Consider the following 21747-nt stretch of genomic DNA (forward strand, 5'->3'; position numbering starts at 1 on the left):
ATTTATGGCTCCTTGGTGTACCTTGGTTCCCGTATTCGGGTTGTTTTTCAGACACCGCTCGCACTGGGACGTAACGTGTTTTACAGTAGTAAATAATTTCGGCCCTGCTATCCTGGTTTGCAAATATTGGTAAAGCGGATCTAGACCCCAATGGGCCTTCTCATGTTCTGCTTTTACAAACTGCCACATCACGTTTCCTGGTACTACTAACTGTCCTGTTTCCAATTGACCCCAACCATTTTCTGATATTTTGCCCTTATTTCTTTGAATCCATCTATGATCTGATTCCTGGTAATCTGGCTGGATGTTGGTATCCAGCTCTCCTGGTATTATGGCCACTATTTCCACTTCCCTAGTTCTTGTGGCAGCCAATTTAGCTTCTGTATCTGCCTTCCTGTTCCCTATTTCTGGAATAGTGTTACCTTTCAGATGTCCCTTACAATGCATTATGGCCACTTGTGATGGGAGTTGGACCGCCTCTAGCAATCGCAGAACCTCCTCTGCATGTTTGACTGTTTTTCCTTGTGTAGTCAACAGTCCTCTTTCTTTCCAGATGGCTCCATGAGCATGTACAACGGAAAAGGCATATTTAGAGTCTGTCCATATATTAATTTGCATGTTCTCCGCCAATGCCAGGGCTCGAGAGCTATCAGCTCTGCCTTTTGAGCTGAAGTCCCTGCAGGTAAGGGGTTCAACTCAATTACCCTTTCTGTAGTAGTGACTGCATAGCCAGCCATTCTTACTCCTCGCTTCACGAAGCTGCTGCCATCCGAGAACCAGTTGTCCGCATCTTCGAGCAGCTCTTCTTTGAGATCTGGGCGACTGGAGTAGACGGCTTCAATTGTTTCTAGGCAGTCGTGTTCGATGGGTTCTGCTGGGGCTCTCCCTTCTAGAAATGAAGCTGGGTTCACAATATTAGTTACCTGAATGGTTACATCATCTGATTCAGCCAGGATGGCCTGGTATTTTAGGAATCTGAAAGGCGACAACCAATGGTTGCCTTTCTGTTCCAGCACAGCCGACACAGTGTGAGATACTAACACAGTCACCTTTTGACCCAACTTGAGCTTCCTGGCCTCCTCTATGTTAATTATCACTGCAGCCACTGCCCTCAGACAGCCTGGCCATCCTTTACTTACTTCATCCAATCGCTTGGAGAAGTAGGCCACAGCTCTCTTGTGTGGTCCCAACTGCTGTGCTAGGACTCCTAGGGCCATCCCTTGTTGCTCATGGGAGAACAGCCAGAATGGTTTTGATACATCTGGGAGACCTAAGGCTGGTACTCTCATTAGCTCCAGCTTCAACTTCTTGAAGGCCCCTTCTGCCTTGGGAGTCCAAACTAGGACATTCTTAGTTTCCTTCAACAAATCATACAGTGGTTTAGCGAGTATCCTGTACTGGTAGATCCATAGCCGACACCAACCTGTCATCCCCAGAAAGGCGTGCAGATCTCTCACCGTCTCTGGTTTAGGCATCTGGCAGATGGCCTCTTTCCTAGCTGCTCCCAGGGATCGCTGTCCTCTGGAGACTTCGTATCCCAGATACCCAGGAAATTTAACAAGGAAATAGTCTATTCAATGCATTCTTCCTCTGTCACTGTTGCTATTAGGAGGTCGTCTACATACTGCAGAAGGGTGCCATCTCCCAGCGGCCTTTCCCATTGTTTTGCGGAGAAAAGAAGAAACCTCACAACTTTATAAAAGTTGTAAAGCCCGGTATGTTTATTTTACGACACGTGCCGGACGCAAGTCCCCCAACAAGGCATGCGTACCTCTGAAGACCTCAGGTCGTCTTTTATCCCCCTCCCAAATGCATATGCATACAGTTTCACAATAAGTTCATACATATTCATTCCGCGTGACATTTAGCACTAGTTCTTCTTTATCAGAGGAATTCCTAGGTCTGGGGCAGATCGACCTTGCGGTAATTTCTGTTTTTCTTTCTCTGTCTCCTTGCTGTCTCTGGAATGCGGCTTTTCTTTCAGCTTTGGCCCTACAGACCTCTCACCTCTTCCAGGCACTTCACCTAATTCAGAATGGATCTCCACTCCGTCTCATTCCCCCCTTTCCTAGGAAATAAGTAAATTCTTTTACTTAATGAAAACTTTCACAACAGTAAGTGTCTTTTAGTGCTTCACCGTGTGCTTTTGACAAAGATGTTAGTACAGCTATTTGTTGTAGCATTCTCCAGTACCAAATTAACAATATAATAGATAGTCCTAAACTTATCCCAACTAATATTAGTAAGACTACAATGGGGTGACACAACTTATTAAAGATTCTATTCGCAGTTGGTGACCACCCAAAGATCACATCCAATAATCTCAACAAAATTACATATACAGAGATTAGAATGGTTTCTACTAGACAGAATAACATCATTGCTATCAATTTGTACAGCAGCACAAGCAGTTCTCAAGCATACCCCCTTTTCCAGTATATACGAGCACAGTTTTCTGGTCAGTGACTGGATGGACTTTGAAGGGACAAATACTCTGTTCAGTGTCCAAACACACATCCTGAGCATTAATAGTATTGCTTTCGCAAATGAATCCCATCTGTTCTCTAGTAATGCAGGATTCTAAGTTTACTGTCTGCCACTTTCCATTCATCTTTCGTGCCCATACTCTATGTTCTGAAGGATGGAGTATTGTTTTTTCATGGTTTGATCCTAGAGCAATTATGGGATGGACAACATAAACAGTGGCATTATGTATGGTAAGCACAAAGGCAGTTGCCACATTAGAAACAGGATCATAGGTGAAATTCACCATAGTCTGCCAGGATTGAAACTTCCTTTCAATATCAATTGCATTATCCCACACAATTTCTTGAATTTTAGCTGGAAAATTACCTTCACCCCTTTCCCATATGATCAGAGCTGCTGTTGCTTGTATCCATAACTGTGCTTGTATACAACTGAAAGCTAAAGACACATTATCTTGTACTATACTAAGTGTTTCTACTATCAACTTGTGGTCTTGGTCCCCGGCCTTTTCATACTTCCTTACTTTGGCAGTACTTTTGAAATCTGTCACTGGCTAGTTCCTAATGCCAATAGAGATTACTATAAAGGCTGCTTCAATTTTGTTAGGCTACCTGCTGCAGTGGCCAGTTTATTCACCAGTATTTCTGAATCAATTCCATTTAAAACTCCTAATCTTGTCCCTAATATGCCAGTTAGATGTTTGTTATGGGGAACAGGAACTGCTTTCTGTTTATGACCATCCCTCCCTGCCAGAGGGATGTGCTGGCTCACACTGCAAATTCAGACACACTTCACAAGTGTATCTGACAGAGGTTTAGGTCATATTTGAGGCAGATGTTTGTTCTGAGATGTAGAGACCTCAGGAATTTCCTTCCCCCTCCAGAGCACCTGATTTCCCAGATGTGTGGCAAGCAGGAATGTCTCTCTTGGTCTACGAAACTTCACCCACCTTGCCCCTAGCTTCAGGTCCAAGCCTCAAGTAAATAATGAAGGGGAAGTCTGAGAGAAGAGCCTAAATTCATTGCAGTGCCTCAGAAGAAACTGGGATCAGGTTTCTGCTACTTGAAACACTCAGCACAAAAGTGATGCTCAAAATCTTACAGCCTGCTGCTGAGCTCTGAGAGGGGTCTCTCTCTACCTCTTTTAAGCAGAATCCAACCGCCTCAGACTGGGACAATCACTGATCCAAATCTCAGTAGGAAAGGGGATAGCTATAAATAAAGAAAATCACCTTCCTTGCTTGGGTTAATTTACCACCTGCAGTTCAGCACCGTTTACCAGTCATTGCCTGAGTGTTCAGCCAACCGGCTTGGAAAATGACCTAAGGAAACTGATTTCTTGGTGTTCCTGGTTTTAGGCACCAGGAGAGCTGGCTCCTTCCTTTCTTGTTCTGCTCCTGAGATATGCCTGTTTTAGTCTGAACTAGTATGGGGTGTATAAGGCCCTGCTGTGGTAAAAAGTGCAGTGTCCAGCCCTCAAAGGGAGTTTTTAGGAAGGAGGAGCAGGCTGGTTGGATTTTTGAGATGTTAATTTGCATTATCAACTCCACACATTTGAGAGACCATTCTGGATTGAATAATAGCTGTTGTTCAGTCACATCTACTTTGAATTCAAATGAAAGTCTGATATTAATTCGAGCTCAAAGGCAGGTCACTTCTACAGGCTGTATCAAGGTGAAATTACACCAACAGTCTGATTCCCTTAGTTTATCACAGACTTCCTGGTGTTCATATACACCAGGGGAGGTTCAGACACTAATTACATCTGGTCTCTCATAAGCTACCCTATTGATGACCTGGCACCCTACTTTGATTTCTTCTCCTCTGATTCCTTGAAGAGTCCACAGTTCCTGTTCTTGCCATTCTTGCTCCTCACATATCTGATTCTCGTGGATTACTACAGTAGATATGTTTAAATCTTTTATCTCAGAAGGTTTTCCTATGGATCCAGTATACTGATTAAATGCCAGGGACCAAGGCCATTTAGCATTACTTTGAACAGAGGTGCTCTCAAGTTCTGAAACTTCAGTTATGATTACACACAATACAATTCTACAAACTAAAATATGAGCTACTCCCGACCGCAATATACTCATTTTGCCCGAGTAAGTTTTAATCTCAGTTCATTGTCTCCTGGCGTCACTCCTGAAGGGGTTTCTGGGCCTTCTTCACCCGAGAGTGATGGATCCAGGCATTCTGCTCCTTGATTTTGATTGCAGTGAAGGTGGTGAGAAGTACTTGCAGTGGTCTCTCCCACTGTGGTTCCGAAGTCTTCTCTGTAAGAGACTTAACATATACATCATCCCCAGGCTATCTAACTCTCTACTCCGAGTTCCAGCCACATGTTTCTCAATTACTCTGAGCTGTTTGCTTAATTCCACCATGTAGGTGGACATTCTGGACATTCCCTTTGTGTTCTATATGGTCTTCTATAAGGCATTCCAAAAGGACTCAGCATTCCTTTAGGTCAAGGTTTTAGTTTGAATTTGCAATAGTGCTAGTGGAAGAGCTTGGGCTAGGGTAGATTAACTTCTTGCCCCAGTCTTATGATTTGCTGCTTAATCAAATGATTCATTCTCTCCACCTGGCCGCTTGATTGGGGGTGGTATGGGGTGTGAAGTTCCTAATCTGTGCCCAGATGGCTACTAATCTGTTGCACTATTTTGGAAATGAAATGTGATTCTTTATCTGAGGATATCGTGGCTGGAACTCTGAAGCGTGGTATTATTCCTTATAAAAATAATCTGGTCACCTCTTGAGCTTTGACAGTTCTGGTGGGGAATGTTTCTGGCCACCCTGAAAATGTATCTATCAATACCAGTAAATACTGATACCCCCCTTTCCTTGGGAGTTCTGAAAAGTTAATTTGCCACTGCTGTACAGGCCCATGGCCTCTCCCAGTCTGACCGAGTTTTGGCCGGGGGCGTATTTTGGGGTTAGTCTGGAGGCAAGGATCACATTGTCGGCTTACCTGAGTGATAGTGGCATATAAATTCCTGACAACGATACAACGATTGTTTCAATCAGATTTGTGTAATGCACTCTGTATCACTCGCAGCCTTGGTCATTTCGAAAAAGGAGCCACACTCTATAAAAGGCTTCTAAGTAGTTAGGCCCTAGTGTGTTTTCTAGTGCCCTTCCTTCACTAGTAACCACGAAAATGGGAAGGGATTCCTAGCTCTCTTTCAATGGTAGCCCACCCCTTGCAGTTTTACGTCTCTTTTGGTTAGTATTATTGTATTATGGCTTACCTTCAAGGAAAATCTGTACCTCACCCTTTGCTGCTTTCTTTGCCTCTCCATCCGCCAGCTCATTTCTTTCCTCCAATTTTAAGCTCACTCTCTAGTGTGCCTTAATATGCCTTTTCAGGTAGCTGAACTGCTTCCAGCAGCTGGATTGTCTCTTCTTTCCCTGTGAGGTCAGCAGTCCCCTCTCTTTCCAGATGGCTCCATGTGCATGTATGACTCCAAATGCATTCCTTGGGTCTGTGTAGATGGTTATTCTCCTCCCTTTTGCCCTTTCCAGGGCACGGGTCGGGGCAATTATCTCAGCCTTCTGCGCAGAGGTCCCTGTTGGTAAGGGTCCAGACTCTATTACCTCTCTGCAGGTGGTCACTGTGAACTTTGCAATGTCGCTTTCCTGTCAGTGAACCAGGTCTCTGCATAGTCCGGAGGAGTGTCCCTTAAGCCTGGGCGGCAGGAGTAGGTAGCTTCGGTGGTCTCTAGGCAACTATGGTGTCCACTGAGAAAAGAAGCTGAGTTGACAATATTAGTCACCACTATCTCTACATCGTCTTGCTCTACCATGATGGCCTGGCATTTCAGAAACCTCTGAGGTGAGAGCCAGTGGCCACCCTTTACTTCCAGTGCTGCGGACACTGTGTGGGACACTAGCACAGTCATTTTTGTCCCAGGGTAAACTTGCATGCCTCTTGAATATTCAGCACAACTGCTGCTACAGCTCTGAGGCAACCTGGCCATCCTTTGGCTGTTGCATCTAGTTGCTTAGAGAAGTAAGCAACTGCCCTTCAGTAAGGGTCCAAGTCCTGAGCCAGTATTCCCTGGGCAATTCCTTGCGTGGAAAAATAGAAAGAATGGTTTACTTACATCTGGAAGTTTCAAAGCTGGAGCCGACATGAGGGCACTCTCTGTAGCTGGCGAAAGGCCCGTGTGGTGTCTTTTGTCCACTGGAGATCTCAGTTTCCATTGGCAATAAGAGCATAGAGGGGTCTGGCGAACAGTCCATAATTATAAACCCACAGCTGGCACCACCCTGCCATGCCTAAGAAGGTTCGGAGCTCCTTCGTTGTCTGGGGTTTCAGGGTTTGGCATATGGCTTCCCCGCCTTAAAGTCTGCTGCTCAGCACTCACTTCTTACCCCAGGTAGATTACCTTCTGTTTCACTACCTGTGCCTTTTCTTTGAGACTCTGCGTCCTTGGAGTCCTAGGAAATTCAAAAGGCTTACCGTCCAGGCTTCTCTTGCTTCCCTCGTCCGAGTGGCTACTAGAAGATCGTCCACATACTGCAATAGCCTCCTTTCCTCTTGTGGATCTTCCTGGGACTCTGGGTCTTTGCAAGCTGTTCTCCAATCGGAGTGGGGAATTTTGAAGCCTTCAGGCACATGGACTATGTGAGCTTGTGTTTGAATGCAAAAATTTTCTGGCTGGCTTTGTGGATAGGGAGGCAAAAGAAGGCATCTCTTAGGCCTAAAACAGTGAACCAGGTTAGCTCAGGTGTTAAACAAGTTAGTAAGGTATATGGATTTGCTACCACAGGGTATAAATTCTGTGTTATCTTATTGACAGCCCTTAATCCAGTACTATCAGTTATTGGGCTGATTCCTTCCTTATCTTCCTTTTGAGGGTACTACTCAGTTCTCACTAGTTGTGTTCTTTCCTTAAACTTGATGTTCATGGGGGAGCATCTTTCAGTCTCCCTGGTACAACAGAGGCCCATACCCTTGAAAACACTTGTTTACTTATTCTAATATCTCCTTACTAATGTCTTTCTTAATTTCAGTGTCTGTTAATGTTAAGCCAAACATCTTTATATCATTTGCCTCCAGAGTAACCTTTCTCATTTGAGAATGTTTAGCAAATTGAGCGAATTGTACAAAAGCTTTTAGGTACACATAGTACACATGTTACTTTAAAGGTTTGCACAAGTATGCCTTCTCAGACTGGCCAGTTGTTCATTCCCCACACTACAACATAAACATTCTCCACAGGTACTAAAGTTTTATTTAAAACTGAATATATGGCCCTTGTGTCGACAAAAATTCTTCCCTTTTGGGGAGGTCATCTTTACCCTTCCTCCCTTACCTTGGGAGGAGCCTTTAGCAAATCATATGTACTCATTTTGTGAACTGTGATTGCTTTGCATTTCAGCATGATGATCCTTGCCTGGTTTCATACGTTGCTATCTTATGCTGCATGCTGAACAACATGTTTGATTTGCTTTCTCTTTGCCTTGTTTTCCCTTTTCAAGAAATCTGGGTGATTTCTTAAAACACAAAGACATTTCAGCATACAAAACTCTATCCCATTTATCCTCCTACTTTAAAACAGTACTAACAGCAATGAAGTATTATAAATCTTTTTATTTTCTGAGCTGCTCCTACTGGCAGCCTTCTCCCAGTGAGCCCCTCCCAAAAGGGGCTAATTTAGGAACCTCTTTGCTCTGGTCAGTTCTCATTATTTATTTCTCCTTGCCATATCTCGCTTCCACTCAAACCTTTTTACAGACCTTCACAGTAGTTTCTCAGTTTTCCTCCTATACACACAGCTCCAGGTGGCAGGTATCAGATGTGGTTCCCACACACACAAGTTCTAAGACCTTAGGTTCTGAATCCGCTTGACCAGAAACCTCTAATTTACATGTGCCCTAACACTTATTAGAACAGCAAAACCAGTGTTTCTCAAAAACACCACACTGCAATAATAACTGCACATCCAGCTTTTGCTCACAGGCCAATCCCGTGTTCCCTGGGGAGACGGGGCAGCCAGAGCTGTCCCTGTGCCCAGGGGACAGCCACTGTCACCTCACACAGCATGCTAATCAAAAACGTGATATAGACACTATATTCTGATCAGACAAAATATCAGTCTTTTCTAGTTCTTTCCTTGCACAATCTAATTAAGCACTGTGCCTACTTACACTTGTTTTACTGCTTTGCAAAAAGGCTGTGCTAGTCACAGCCGAAACTCTGATATGCCTTCAGACAGAAACACTCGCACCCGCACCCCCTTTATCTCAAATTCCCTAGAGCCAAGGCTTGAATTGCTGTGAGGGGGGGAATTCTTAGAATTCCTTTAACTCTATTGTAATTAAGCATAAATCACTGTACTATAGTTCTCCCATGTAAAATGCCACTCTTGTTGCAACAAAATCTTAAAATCTCCACAAACACTACTATACAATGAAAATCAAATTACCACAATGCAGCGGAAGAAAATCACCACACAAAACCACTGGGAAAGGGCATATCTCTCAAAGTGCTCGCTTTTCTCAACACAACATAGCATACCATAATTCAGCATTTACTCACATCAATTTTCTTGGACACAATCAAAATAACATCATACAGTCTGCAGATCAAAATCAAACATCCAAGGCAAAGGAACTCTCTGAGCTCATACTCACGGTTAAAATGTACCAGATCTACACAAATCACTACATTTAAACACGATAAATACCATCACTGACATTCTTCCACTCGCTTCTCTGTGGGGCACTTCTGTCCCTGCCCCCGCAGCCTGTTGCAGCCGGCGCCTCAGGCCTCACTCGGCTGCTTCAAACACGGGTAGTACTGACCCCCCCGCACTGTAGATTTATTCCTTTTATACACCATACACTTATACACTTACACGATTAGAAACACAGTGCACCGACCACACAATGCACACATTAACCATACAGCAACACAATGTCCGGACATCACACACACATACAAACAAAGCACACACGGGCTCAACAGTTCTGCTCTATCAGAACTATGAACCCCCAACACACATACACGGGTTCACCCGGCTCACCCCCAGAGCCTCTAGCGGTTCTGCTCTATCAGAACTATGAACCCCCAACACACATACATGGGTTCACCCGGCTCACCCCCAGAGCCGCTTGCGGTCTGCTCTATCAGAACGATGAACCCCGTCTCTAATACAGCTGCTCTATCAGCTGAACCCAGACGTCTCCGGGTGGTTTACTCCCTTGCTCTCCTTTCCCTCCCCCAGGGGCCCCTCAGTACATACCGTATCTTCCTCCGCAGGCCAGCAGGTCCTTGTCTGTCCTCGCAGGTGGCAAGTTGAGACGAGTGGAGCCCCACCAGGAAAAAATCCTAGGGCGCGCCTTGGAGGTCCGTCTATCCCCCCTGCCCCTGCGGGGACAGAGAACCCCTGGCTGGCTCGCCATAATGTTTTGCGGAGAAAAGAAGAAACCTCACAACTTTATAAAAGTTGTAAAGCCCGGTATGTTTATTTTACGACACGCGCCGGACGCAAGTCCCCCAACAAGGCATGCGTACCTCTGAAGACCTCAGGTCGTCTTTTATCCCCCTCCCAAATGCATATGCATACAGTTTCACAATAAGTTCATACATATTCATTCCGCGTGACATTTAGCACTAGTTCTTCTTTATCTGAGGAATTCCTAGGTCTGGGGCAGATCGACCTTGCGGTAATTTCTGTTTTTCTTTCTCTGTCTCCTTGCTGTCTCTGGAATGCGGCTTTTCTTTCAGCTTTGGCCCTACAGACCTCTCACCCCTTCCAGGCACTTCACCTAATTCAGAATGGATCTCCACTCCGTCTCACCATTGTTCTAATTCTCTGGCTAACTGATTCCCAAAAATCGTGGGGGAATTGCTCCATCATTGGGGCAATACCGTCCAGGTAAGTTGGGTCTTTCTTCCTCTATCTACAGATTCCCACTCAAAGGCAAAAATCTTTTGACTCTCGGGAGCTAAGGGAAGGCAGAAGAATGCGTCTTTCAAATCTAATACGGTGAACCAGGCCAAGTTATCCTTCAGTCTAGTTAAGAGCGTGTATGGATTAGCAACTACCGGATGTAATGTCTTGGTTATTTCGTTTACTGCTCTCACATCCTGAACTAGTCTATAAGCTCCATTAGGTTTCTTTACTGGCAGGATTGGTGTATTAAAATCCGATTCGCATTCTACCAATAACCCCAGTTCCAAAAACCTTTTGATTATGGGCTCAATCCCCTTCCTGTCTTCTATCCTCAGAGGGTATTGTTTTCTTACCACCGGTCTTGTCCCAATTTTAAGTTCAACAACAATCGGTGCTGCTTGTTTTGATTTTCCAGTATATCAATAGCCCACACTAATGGGTATGTCTCGCTCAGGATTTGCTCGAAATTGTGATTCTCAGGTTTAGGTTCCACACAACTGATTGTTAAGCTTAGAGCTGTAATCAGTCGTTCCTCATTTACTTGAAATTCCAATTTGTCTTTGTTGAACTTTATTATGGCTCCCAAGTTCTCCAATAGGTCTCTTCCCAATAAGGGCTTTGGCGAATTTGGTAAATACAAGAACTGATGAATTCCCATTTGTTTCCCAATTTTGTATTTAATGGGTTTCAAAAAGTAAGCCTTTTCTGGTTGGCCTGTTGCTCCCACAACTTGTACAAATTCATCACTTTTAGGTACCAATTCCTGATTTAAAACCGAAAAAGTTGCTCCCGTATCAATCAAAAAGTTCAATTCCTTTTTACCTTCCCCTAGCTCCATTTTAACCAGTGGGTCTGCTAGGGTACGGCCCACCGGTCCCCCTCATTCACTATCCTGATGTGTGGTAGTAGTAGTGGCCATTAGCTTTTCCCTTAGTTGGGGGCATTCTCGCTTCCAGTGTCCCATCTGTAGGCAGTACGCACATTGATTTGGCCCTACTCCAGTTGGGTGGGGTTGGGGCCTCCCCCCCCCTCCTACTGGGTTGCCTCTTCCTCTTCCCCTGGTTCCAGGTTCCGAGTAACCTGTCTTCTGAGCTGCCACTGCTACAGCCACTACTCGAGCTATCCTCCTGTCCTCCTTTTTCTTCTCCTCAGTTTCTCTATTATTGTATACCTTCCATGCCTCATTCAGCAGTGTCTCTAGGTTTTTATTTGCTGGATGCTCAAGCTTCTGTAATTTCTTCCTGATGTCTGGGTTACTCTGTCCCATCATCAACCCTAGCAAGTGCTGTTTCCCTTCTTCTGTTGCTGGGTCCAGGGGTGTGTATTGTCTCATCGCTGCCCTAAGTCTATCCAAAAACTCTGATGGGGTCTCATCCTTTCCCTGCCTGATGTCATATAGCATTGACCAATTGATAGCCTTAGGGATCGCATTACGCAAGCCCATCGCTATCAGTTTTCTATACTGCACTAGCCGCTGATAGTGCTCTGCGTTGCCCGGGTCCTATTCTGGTTTACTGCTGGGAAAATTATCTTCTAGTCTCCCTGACAATACTTGAGCATGTCGTTTTCCTGTTTCCAATATGAGTTCCCTTTCTGTATCTGTCAACTCTGACAGCATCACCTCTATATCCTCCCAATCAATATCTAAATTTTTTGCCATCAATTCACACCTCTTCGCTACTCCCTCTGGATTCTTCCTGAAGTTCCTTGCCTCATCCCTCCAATTGTTCAAATCACTCGTCGAGAACGGCACCTTTACTCTAGTCCTTTCCCCTACCATTGGCATAAGTTGTCGGAGGGGAGCTATCGTATGGTTCCCTTCCTCTCTTTGCTTTGCTTCCCCCCGTGCCACAGATCTGGTATAATACGAGTGACTGATCCCCTCCCCGGGATCTTCTTCCTGTGCCTCAATGTCTTCCCTATTCTTTCTCTTCTCTTTCCTCTTTCCCCCTTCCTGTTCTTCATTTTCACCTCTTATCTCTATTGCACAGTCCATCTGACTCTCGTCCTGGGTCTGTTGCCCTTCTCGTATCTGCCAGCTCCTATCCTGTCCTGGGCTGCTGTCCCTCTCGTCCTCTGCTCCTCTCCCATCTCTCTTATCTTCTATCTGAATTACTATATTCAGTTTCTGTGAGTTGTTCTCTGCCTCCCTTTCGTATGTCTCATTATCATTCTTCCCACTATATCTCAATTTAGAGACGTCGCCTCCCAGTAAGTTACTTTTGTCCCCAGTCCTTGGTGTGCTGGTTTCCATTCTACAGACACCTCCATTTCTGGATGTGTTGTTATCCCCATATGGACTGAGCTCGGGCAGGCTACATGTCTCCCCTCGGCTCTCTGCTCCTGATGGACTGCCTTCCTCCCTTTCGACTTCTAGTCTGGGTGGGCTGTCAGCATCCATGTAGCTCCCTGACCCCTGTGGACTATCTAGTCCCTGAAGACTGCTTTTCCTCTCGTCAATCCCCGATTTTAATGGGCTACCCTCCTCCCAACTGTTGTCTAGCCTCTGAGGGCTGTGCCCAAACTTAGATTTCCACCATCGCTCCAGTCCCTTTAATGGGCTAGGATCCCCTTGTTCCTCTTTTGGCCTGGGAAGAGGCCCTTCCCGCCCTGGAGCGAATGGATGGTATTCCCACAGGCTTATTTCGCTCTCCTTTCCACTATCTCTTCTTGTTAGCTTGAGACACTGCTGCCCAATACTACATGCATCACAGCAACGTTCCTTAGGCTTTGGACCCTTCTTATCCCTTTCCAGGGTTAGTACTAGGGGATCCTGAGGGGCTACATTAATTCCGCATTCTTTTTGCCACTCAGGTTTATTCCTTAGAGTGAAGAACATGTCTGCGTACATTACCTCATCCCATTTATTGAGCTGGCGGAGGAAGAGCATTAGTTGTAAAATAGTGTTATAATTAGTTGTTCCCTCCAGCGGCCATTTCTCATTGTCATCTAACTTGTACAATGGCCACCACTGTGTACAATATTTAAGGAGTGTCTTTTTACTTATGCTTCCCCCTGGAATCCCTCCCAAGTCCTTCCAGTGCTTTAGGATACATCCTAAAGAGGTTTTCATATTTACGTCCTTACTCTGTTGACCTCCCATGGCTATTCCCTGTATTTGTGTTTTCTGTTTAACCGGAACAGTCTCTTTCCCGCAAGTACTATATGCCAATATATTTTAACACTTCATACAATTTCCAATTGCTTTGTCCGTTTCCGACCTGGATTCTCACGAAGAACAGGAAAAGCGGAGTGGGACTCCCTCTCGCTTCGCAGCGATGCTGCGTCTCATTCACTCTTACACACACCCACACATTTATGAAATAGTTCCTACCTTATGGTCTATATCAGAACAGACTGTTTTACTGCGTTTGGTCACGAGAGGTCGCCTACAAACCGTGAGATACCGGTTTCCCAAATTCATGCAATTGCAAGGCACCGTACAACAATTGGTAGACGTACGTTTCAGTCTATTACATAGAGAGTAACAAGACGTCTCCTGTAAGATTTTGCAACGGACACATAGAACAGACACATGAAGACCACCGGCTGACAGACCTCTCTCCCGTTCTCAGAGAGCAATCTTAGTTCTTGACCCTTAATTCACAGTATTATAACATTAAACACAATGTTAAAACAGTTTCCCACACAATAAAAACAAACCAAAGATACCAAGATAAACAAATACTCCTTCCAGCAGGACTTTAACCTGCGTTTCTATTACCGGGCCTCTAACCCAGCTGGGATTCTTTACCGGGGCGTCCCCCGGCTTTCCCTTCGAGCAGTCACGTCTGACCCCCGTTTCCCAACAAAGCGCTTTATCCCAAAACCAATAAACAATTAAAATAACTCTTAATTGGAGTAGGAGATGCAGGGAACCCTTCGTCAACCAAAGAGTGCTGGTCCGGGGGGGAGTCTCTTCTGACAAAACCTCGTCAGGGGCGCCCAGAGGGTCCCGGCCCCGGACCCGCCTCAGGAGGACCCCTTAAGGCCTGGATGTCCTGTCTGGTCCCATCTGGGTCGCCAGAAATTATGCCGAATTTTGCCCCAAAAGGCGAGAATAACTGCCTAAGAGACACAGCTTAAGTCTAATAAGCAGGAGGTATTTTATTGCGACGCGTCGGAGAAATCACAAAATGGATTTCTAAGTTTCCCGTAACAAAGGCAAGCCTTTTATACAGTTTTGGATATAGGATTACATCAGATCATATACACAATCATATCTTTGCATGAATATTCATATGGGGCGTGGTGTAGGCAGAGCGTGGGCGGGGATACCTCTTTTGAGGATCATCTTGGTGGTCGTTCCGGTTGCCTTCATCATGGGCTGGGATCTCCTGATGAGTCTTCCTCCTTGAACCTTTGAACCCCTTTCCTAATTTGGCCAATTCCTGGTGTACTTGGCTTGGTCCCCATGGCTTGGCAAGGCTCTTAGGGTCAGTTTGACATTGTTGGCTCTGAACATGCTTAGCCCATCAGTTCCTCTATCCCTATCTCTCTTTCCTGTCATTGTGTTCCATGCTTTAGCCGATTTATTGCTCTATGTGTTTCCTAAATGCTATGCTTTCTTCAAATGCCTCACATTCTATGTTTTAACTCATTATTTCTTGAAGGCTATCTGTTTTGGGGCTTCAAGACAGAGAAAAAGGAGTCGATTGACAAGACCTTGGGAGGGGCTAGAGGTGTAAAAGAGAGAGCATCCATTTTGTAGATGAGCACGTGGTGACTGAATTCTTTGCTTCCGGCACTGTATTCTTTTCTTTATTCAGTCTTCTGTTGTATTTGAAAAGATATGAAAATCAAGAACCTTCTGTTGTATTTTGATAAGGACTTAATAAACCATTGAAAATATTGAAAGTGAAAATCATGTCTCACATGGGGTTGGAGAATCTGAGGTGTGGCTGTCCACAATGGACTCCAGTTCCAATGTATAACTCTTCTGACATGGCCAGACCTCCTTAGGAGCAGCACTACATCAATATCAGGAACGGAATGCTGCAATCACCTCTTCTCAAAAGAGAAAAGTAATAAAATACAGTCTTTAAAATAGGATTACATATTTCTTAGAAGCTCATTGAAACATTTCTCTGTAACTGTAAAAGGAAATCTTCCTGATGAACTGCTCCAGACCAGAGGGAAATCAAGGCAGAGCCATGGTTTGGCAGGACTTGCCTGATCCTAATGAGTTCTGAGGTGCATTTCAAACTGAGCCCTTGAACCTCAGGGCCTGAGAGGAGATTGCACAAACCTTTCCAGGAGTCAAAGTCAGAGGAAAGACCCAAAGTGTCTCAAAGCATGAATGGGTCCCACTGAGGTCCCTCTCCAACACAGGCTCCTCATGGACTCCTTGCAGGAGAGAATTGGAGGCCAGGATGGCACAAAAACCTCTCAGAGATGGAGAGTGGAGAAAGAAAAATCCAAAGTACCTTAAAACCTTGAGTACCTCAAAGCATTAATGAGCCCCACTGAATGTCAGTACAAAGCTCTCAAGGGACTCATTAAAATAGATAATTGGGGCCATGATTGCACAAACCTCTCACAGAGTCTGTATCCAAAGGGCAACACCAAGTACCTTAAAATAACTGAAGTACCTTGAAGCATTAATGACCCCCAATGAGTGTTGTTACTGACAAAGCCTCTCCAGGGACTTTAGTAGATAATTGGAGGCCATGAGTACACAAACCTCTCAGAGACTCCAAGGCAAAAGCCAAACCCAAAGTCCTTTGAAAAACCTGCAGTACCTGCAGGGAGCACTCAGGAGCCCCCAGGGCCATTCCTGGCCAAGGCTCCCCAGGGACTCCTTCCAGCAGATCCTTGAGGCCACTGGGATGTGGGCTAGGGGGCATGCTGAGGGCAGGACAAGGGGGTGACAGCGCCCAGCCTGGCTGGGGCTATACCAGGAGGCCCCAGGGCCTCATGACAAGGTGTCTCCTCCCAGCCCTTGGTGGCATGGACCCTGCTGTGCCCCAGGGCACCAAAACTTGGCTTCTCTTTGTCCCCATCTGTCATCACTGCCTCCAGTTCTCTGCTCTGCCTGGGGCCTGGGGACACTTTCTCAGTCATGTCCCTCACTGGGACCCATTAAAAGTCTAAGAAACTTTGGAGATGGATTCTGACTTGGACTTCTGGAGAGGTTTCTTCAGCTCCCTCTCAGAGACTGATGTTCATGGCCTCAGCACAAAGCCCCAGAGGCTCATTAAAGTCCTGGTGCTGTGTCTGTGCTGCTGAGCTGGGCTGGGCTCCTGGCACAGAGGCAGTTCCTGGTAACCAAGAAGAGCTTCAAAAGCACATTTCTCTTAATAAGCAGCTCTTCTGCCAGCCCAGCAGGACTGGGGCACTGCCTGCAGCCACCCCAAGCACAGCTCAGAGGCACAGAGAGCTTCAATCAGTCAGGGCTGGGAAGGGGCGGAGAAGTGCCTGGGGCAGAATCACTGCCAGCCCTTGGCACAGGAACCTCTGGCTGCAGGACAATGCAGCTGCAGCTCCTGGAGCCATCTCCTCAAACTGGAACATCCCAATGACTACAGACGCTGTGAGTACATTCTCTGATTGTCTCTTGTGCAGAGCAGCCAGGGGTGCCCAGGGCTGTCCTGCAGAGCAGGGTCCTGCAGCCCAGGGCACTGTGCTGGGGCAGGGACTCTGCTGCTGCCAGGGAATGCTCTCAGCCAGCCCTGGCAGCTGCTGCCAGCACTGGGGGACAAGATCTGGGTGGGAGGAGACAGCTGGTAAGGCTTGGAAGTGTTCTCCTTGTGTGGTGAGGATGCTGCATTGTTCAGGGCTGCTCTTAGCATGGCATTTAACTGCAGCACATTTCCATGTACAATATGCAGGGACCATAGCAAGGCAGGGGCTGCATAAAAGGGAAAATCCTGCTTTTTTAATATACTGCTCTGGGTTGCCTGGATGGAGCCTATAGATTTTCATCTCTCAGTTCAGAATGGAATAATAAAAACATTTTGTCTCAGATCTGAATAAAGCAGGCAGTGACAGATATCTGCACAGGGCCCCTTTCAGGCAGCATCAGTGTCGCTTTTCCAGCCTCCTCAGGGTTGCTCTGATATTCCTATCAGAGGCTGCAGAGCCAGAGCATCCCCTGGGCAGTGCCAGAGCTGGGAGGGGTCTTCAGGGTAGAGCTGAGCCCCCAGGGCTGGGCTGGGCTCTGGCAGCACTGGCAGGGCCCAGCCCTGGGCACAGGGAAGCAGCTGCTGGCAGGGACTGCTCCAGGCAGCAGAGCCCTGGGCAGGCAGTGGGGAGAAAGTGCCCCCAAGATGTGCTGGGATATTCAAAGTCCTCTCCAAACCCAACTGTTCCATGATTACTTTTCTTACAGATCCCCATGCCAAGACAGCTCAAATGTCCAACAGCAGCTCCATCAGCCAGTTCCTCCTGCTGGCATTGGCAAACACGCGGCAGCTGCAGTTCGTGCACTTCTGCCTCTTGCTGGGCATCTCCCTGGCTGCCCTCCTGGGCAACGGCGTCATCATCAGCGCCGTAGCCTGCAGCCACCACCTGCACACGCCCATGTTCTTCTTCCTGCTCAACCTGGCCCTCAGCGACCTGGGCTCCATCTGCACCACTGTCCCCAAAGCCATGCACAATTCCCTTTGGGACACCAGGAACATCTCCTACAAAGGATGTGCTACACAGCTCTTTTTCTTTCTCTTCTTTATTGCGGCAGAGTTTTATCTCCTGACCATCATGTGCTATGACCGCTACGTGTCCATCTGCAAACCCCTGCACTACGGGACCCTCCTTGGCACCAGAGCTTGTGCCCACATGGCAGCAGCTGCCTGGGCCAGTGCCTTTCTCTATTCTCTGCTGCACACAGCCAATACATTTTCCTTGCCCCTGTGCCATGGCAATGTCCTGGGCCAGTTCTTCTGTGAAATCCCACAGATCCTCAAGCTCTCCTGCTCAAATTCCTCACTCAGGGAACTGGGGATAATTGCAGTTAGTGCCTGCTTGCTATTTGGTTGTTTTGTGTTCATTGTTTTCTCCTATGTGCAGATCTTCAGGGTCGTGCTGAGGATCCCCTCTGAGCAGGGCCGGCACAAAGCCTTTTCCACCTGCCTCCCTCACCTGGCTGTGGTCTCCCTGTTCATCAGCAGTGCCATATTTGCTCACCTGAAGCCTCCCTCCCTCTCCTCCCTATCCCTGGATCTGGCTGTGTCAGTTCTGTACTCAGTGGTGCCTCCAGCCCTGAACCCCCTCATCTACAGCCTGAGGAACCAGGAGCTCAAGGCTGCTGTGAGGAGACTGATGACTGGGTGCTTTCAGGAACATTAAACTGCTGGTCAATTTCTGCAAATCACTTGTAATAAAACTAGTTTTTGATACTTCTTGTTGGTTTCATTTTGGAGATTTCTTTCCTTTTTTTTAGTTTTTCCATTCTGTCCACAAAGAAACATCATTGCTTGTGCCATTTCTCATTTTGTTTCTCTCCACGTTCCCTGTGGCCACAGACTGTGTCAATGGGGGACTGCACTCTTGGTTTATTTAAAGGAAGTAAAGGATGTCCCAGCAGAGTTTTCTGCAGAGATGCCCTTTTGTTGCCTTCTCTGGAGCTGCAGCAGCAATGTCTGTGTGCAGAGCTGGGGGCAGATCAGTGCTGGCACATCAGCCCTGCTCCTGCTGGCCACACCACTCCTGAGCCAGGCCAGGAGCCATTGGCCTTCTTGGCCACCTGGGCACACTGCTGGCTCATGTTCAGCCTGCTGTCCATCAGTCCCTGCAGGTCCCTTTCTGCCTGGCTGCTGTTCAGCCACTCCATCCCCAGCCTATAGCACTGGGGCCAAATTGCAGGGCCTGGTACTTGGATTTTTTAAACCTGAAATTGCTGGATTCAGCCCCTCAATCCAGCTGTCCAGGTCTCTCTGCAAAGCCCTTCTATGCTCCCACAGATCAGCACTCACATCCAGCTTGGTGTCATCTGCAAAGATGTCCTAGCTTCCAGGGCGCCCCTCAGTGTCACAATGGCCTCTTGGTTACACAAGGCCCTGCACTGTCACACTGTTCTCCTTGGGTCCATGAGACCATGCAGAGCAACAATGGTCTCCTTGGTTCCGTGGGGCCCCAAAATGTGACAATGGACTCCTTGGTTCCATGGGGCTTCACATGTTCTTGCTTGTGCTGCAGTTTCACAGTGGCCCCTTGGTTCCATGGGGCCCCAGAGTGTCACAATGGCCCCATGGGTACATGAGGTCCCACACTGTCACCATGGTCTCTGTAGTTCCACAAGTCCCCCCAGTGTCACAATGGACTCCTTGTTTCCACGAGGCCACACAGTGTCACAACGTTCTTCCAGATCCCCTGAGGCCCCCTCGTGTCACAGTGGCCTCTTGGTGACACAGGATCCTGCACTGTCACAATGTCCCCTTAGTTTCATGAGGCCCCGCAGTGTCAGAATGGCCCCTTGGTTCCACTGGGCCCTGGAGTCTCCCAATGGTCTCCTTGGTGTTCTAGTGTCAAAATGGTGAAACCCCTTGGTTACACAAGGCCCTGCAGTGTCACAATGGCCTCTGTGGTTCCACAAGGACCCAGAGTGTCACGGTGCACTGCCTGGTTCCATTTGGCCCCAGAGCACAACAGTGGACCCCTGGTTCTGTGGGGCTGCATGGTGTCACCATGGTCCTCTTAGTTCCATGAGGCCTTGCAGTGTCACAATGGCCTCAGAGTGTCCCAATTATGACAGAATGACAGAATCAAATAGGCTGGAAAAGACCTTTGGGATCATCAAGTCCAACCAATGCCCAATACTGCCTTGTCACACAGACCATGGCGCTAAGTGCCACTGAAGAGGGACAGGGACTCTGCCACCTCCCCCTGGCCAGCCATTCCAATTCTCACTCACCCTTTCTGTGAAGAACTCCTTCCTATTTTCCAGCCTGAACCTCCCCTGGTGCCGCTTAAGGCTGTGTCTTCTTGTCCTGCCCTCCAGCAGATCCACACTCACACCCAGCTTGGTGCCATCTGCAAGTTGTGAATGGTGGACTCAATGCCCTCATCCAAATCATCAGTGAAGATATTAAACAGGACTGGGCCCAACACAGATCCCTGGGGGACACCACCATTGCCTGGACACCAGCTGGGTGCAGCACCATCCCCACCACTCTCTGAGCCCAGCCTCCAGCCAGCTCTTAAATCTCCCAGCGAGGAGGGAACCTGCCCAAGCCATGGGCTGCAGCTTTTCCAGGGAATGCTGTCAGAGACAGTGTCAAAGGCTTTGCTGAATTCCAGGCACACAATATCCACAGCCTTTCCTGCATCCACAGGTGGGTCACCTGGTCATAAAAGGAGATCAGATCACTCAGGCAGGACCTGCCACCCCTAAATCGATGCTGGCTGGCTCTGACCCCTCAGCCATCCTGTGGGTGCCCTGGGATGGCACTCAGGGTAATCTGTTCCATAACCTCACTGGGCACCCAGGTCAGGCTGACAGGCCTGGAGGTCTCCAGATCCTCCTTCCAGCAATTGGGGATGGGCTCACACTGGCACCTCCAGTCCTCTGGGAGCTCCCTGCTGAGCCAGCATTGATGGTAAATGATGGAGCGCAGCCTGCGGAGCTCATCCACAGCTCCCTCAACCTCCTAGGATGGATCCTGTCTGATCCCATACACTTGTGAGCATCTGAGTGGCTCAGCTGGTCACCCACTGCTTCCTCCTGGATTCCAGGGGCTGTTCTGCTCCCTGTGCCCATCTACCAGCTCAGGAGATCACTTGTCCTGAGGGCAACCTGTCTTAATATTGAAAATTGAGACAAACAAGGTGTTAAGTAGTGTAGCCTTTTCCTTATCTTTGGTTACTATATTCTCCATTGCATCAAATAAAGAGTAGAGGTTTGCCTTATCCCATGTTTTGCTATTAGTTTATTTATAGAAACATTTCCTATTATTTTTCACAGAAGTGGCCAGGTTAAGTTCTAAATGAGCTTTCACATCTCAGCTTTTCATTCTGCATGACCTAACAACACCCTTAAACACTTCCTAAGTTGCCTGAGCTTCTATCAAATGTTGATGCTTCCTGCTTAACATTGCTTTCTTGAAATATGTCCATCCTTCCTGGGCCCCATTTGTTTTTAAGGGCTGTTTCCCTTAAAACAATCAGTACCTGATTTGGTATTCCCCAAATCTGCCTCCTAAACAGGCCAAAGTCTGCCCTTCCTAATTCCAGTGTAGAAGTTTTGTTACTGCCCCTCCTTCTTTCACAGAATATTGAAAATTTGGTTATTTCATGGTCACTGTGCCCAGGCAGCCTCTGAGCCCCACATCTGCCACCAGCCCTTCTCTGTTTGTGAACAGCAGCAGACAGAGCTTTCCTTGGCAGTGGGAGTGTTACCAAAAATTCAGTAAAACAGA

General features: G+C 47.1%; 1 protein-coding gene and 1 pseudogene across 1 annotated transcript; one reads left to right on the forward strand and one right to left on the reverse strand.

Annotated features, from left to right (window-relative positions):
• Positions 1-21747, reverse strand: part of LOC132085897 (zinc finger protein 850-like) — a 997265-nt pseudogene that overhangs the window by 537041 nt on the left and 438477 nt on the right.
• On the forward strand, positions 17723-18679 carry LOC132085919 (olfactory receptor 14J1-like). The gene has a single exon (XM_059491388.1). The coding sequence runs from the start codon at positions 17747-17749 to the stop codon at positions 18677-18679; it is 933 nt and encodes a 310-aa protein (XP_059347371.1). The 5' UTR covers positions 17723-17746.

The sequence above is a fragment of the Ammospiza nelsoni genome, chromosome 33 (assembly GCF_027579445.1).
Source record: "Ammospiza nelsoni isolate bAmmNel1 chromosome 33, bAmmNel1.pri, whole genome shotgun sequence".
Classification (NCBI taxonomy): domain Eukaryota; kingdom Metazoa; phylum Chordata; class Aves; order Passeriformes; family Passerellidae; genus Ammospiza; species Ammospiza nelsoni.

Bases quoted from the DNA above. Each gene is read 5' to 3' on its own strand.
- LOC132085919 (XM_059491388.1), top strand. From the start codon at position 17,747: ATGTCCAACAGCAGCTCCATCAGCCAGTTCCTCCTGCTGGCATTGGCA.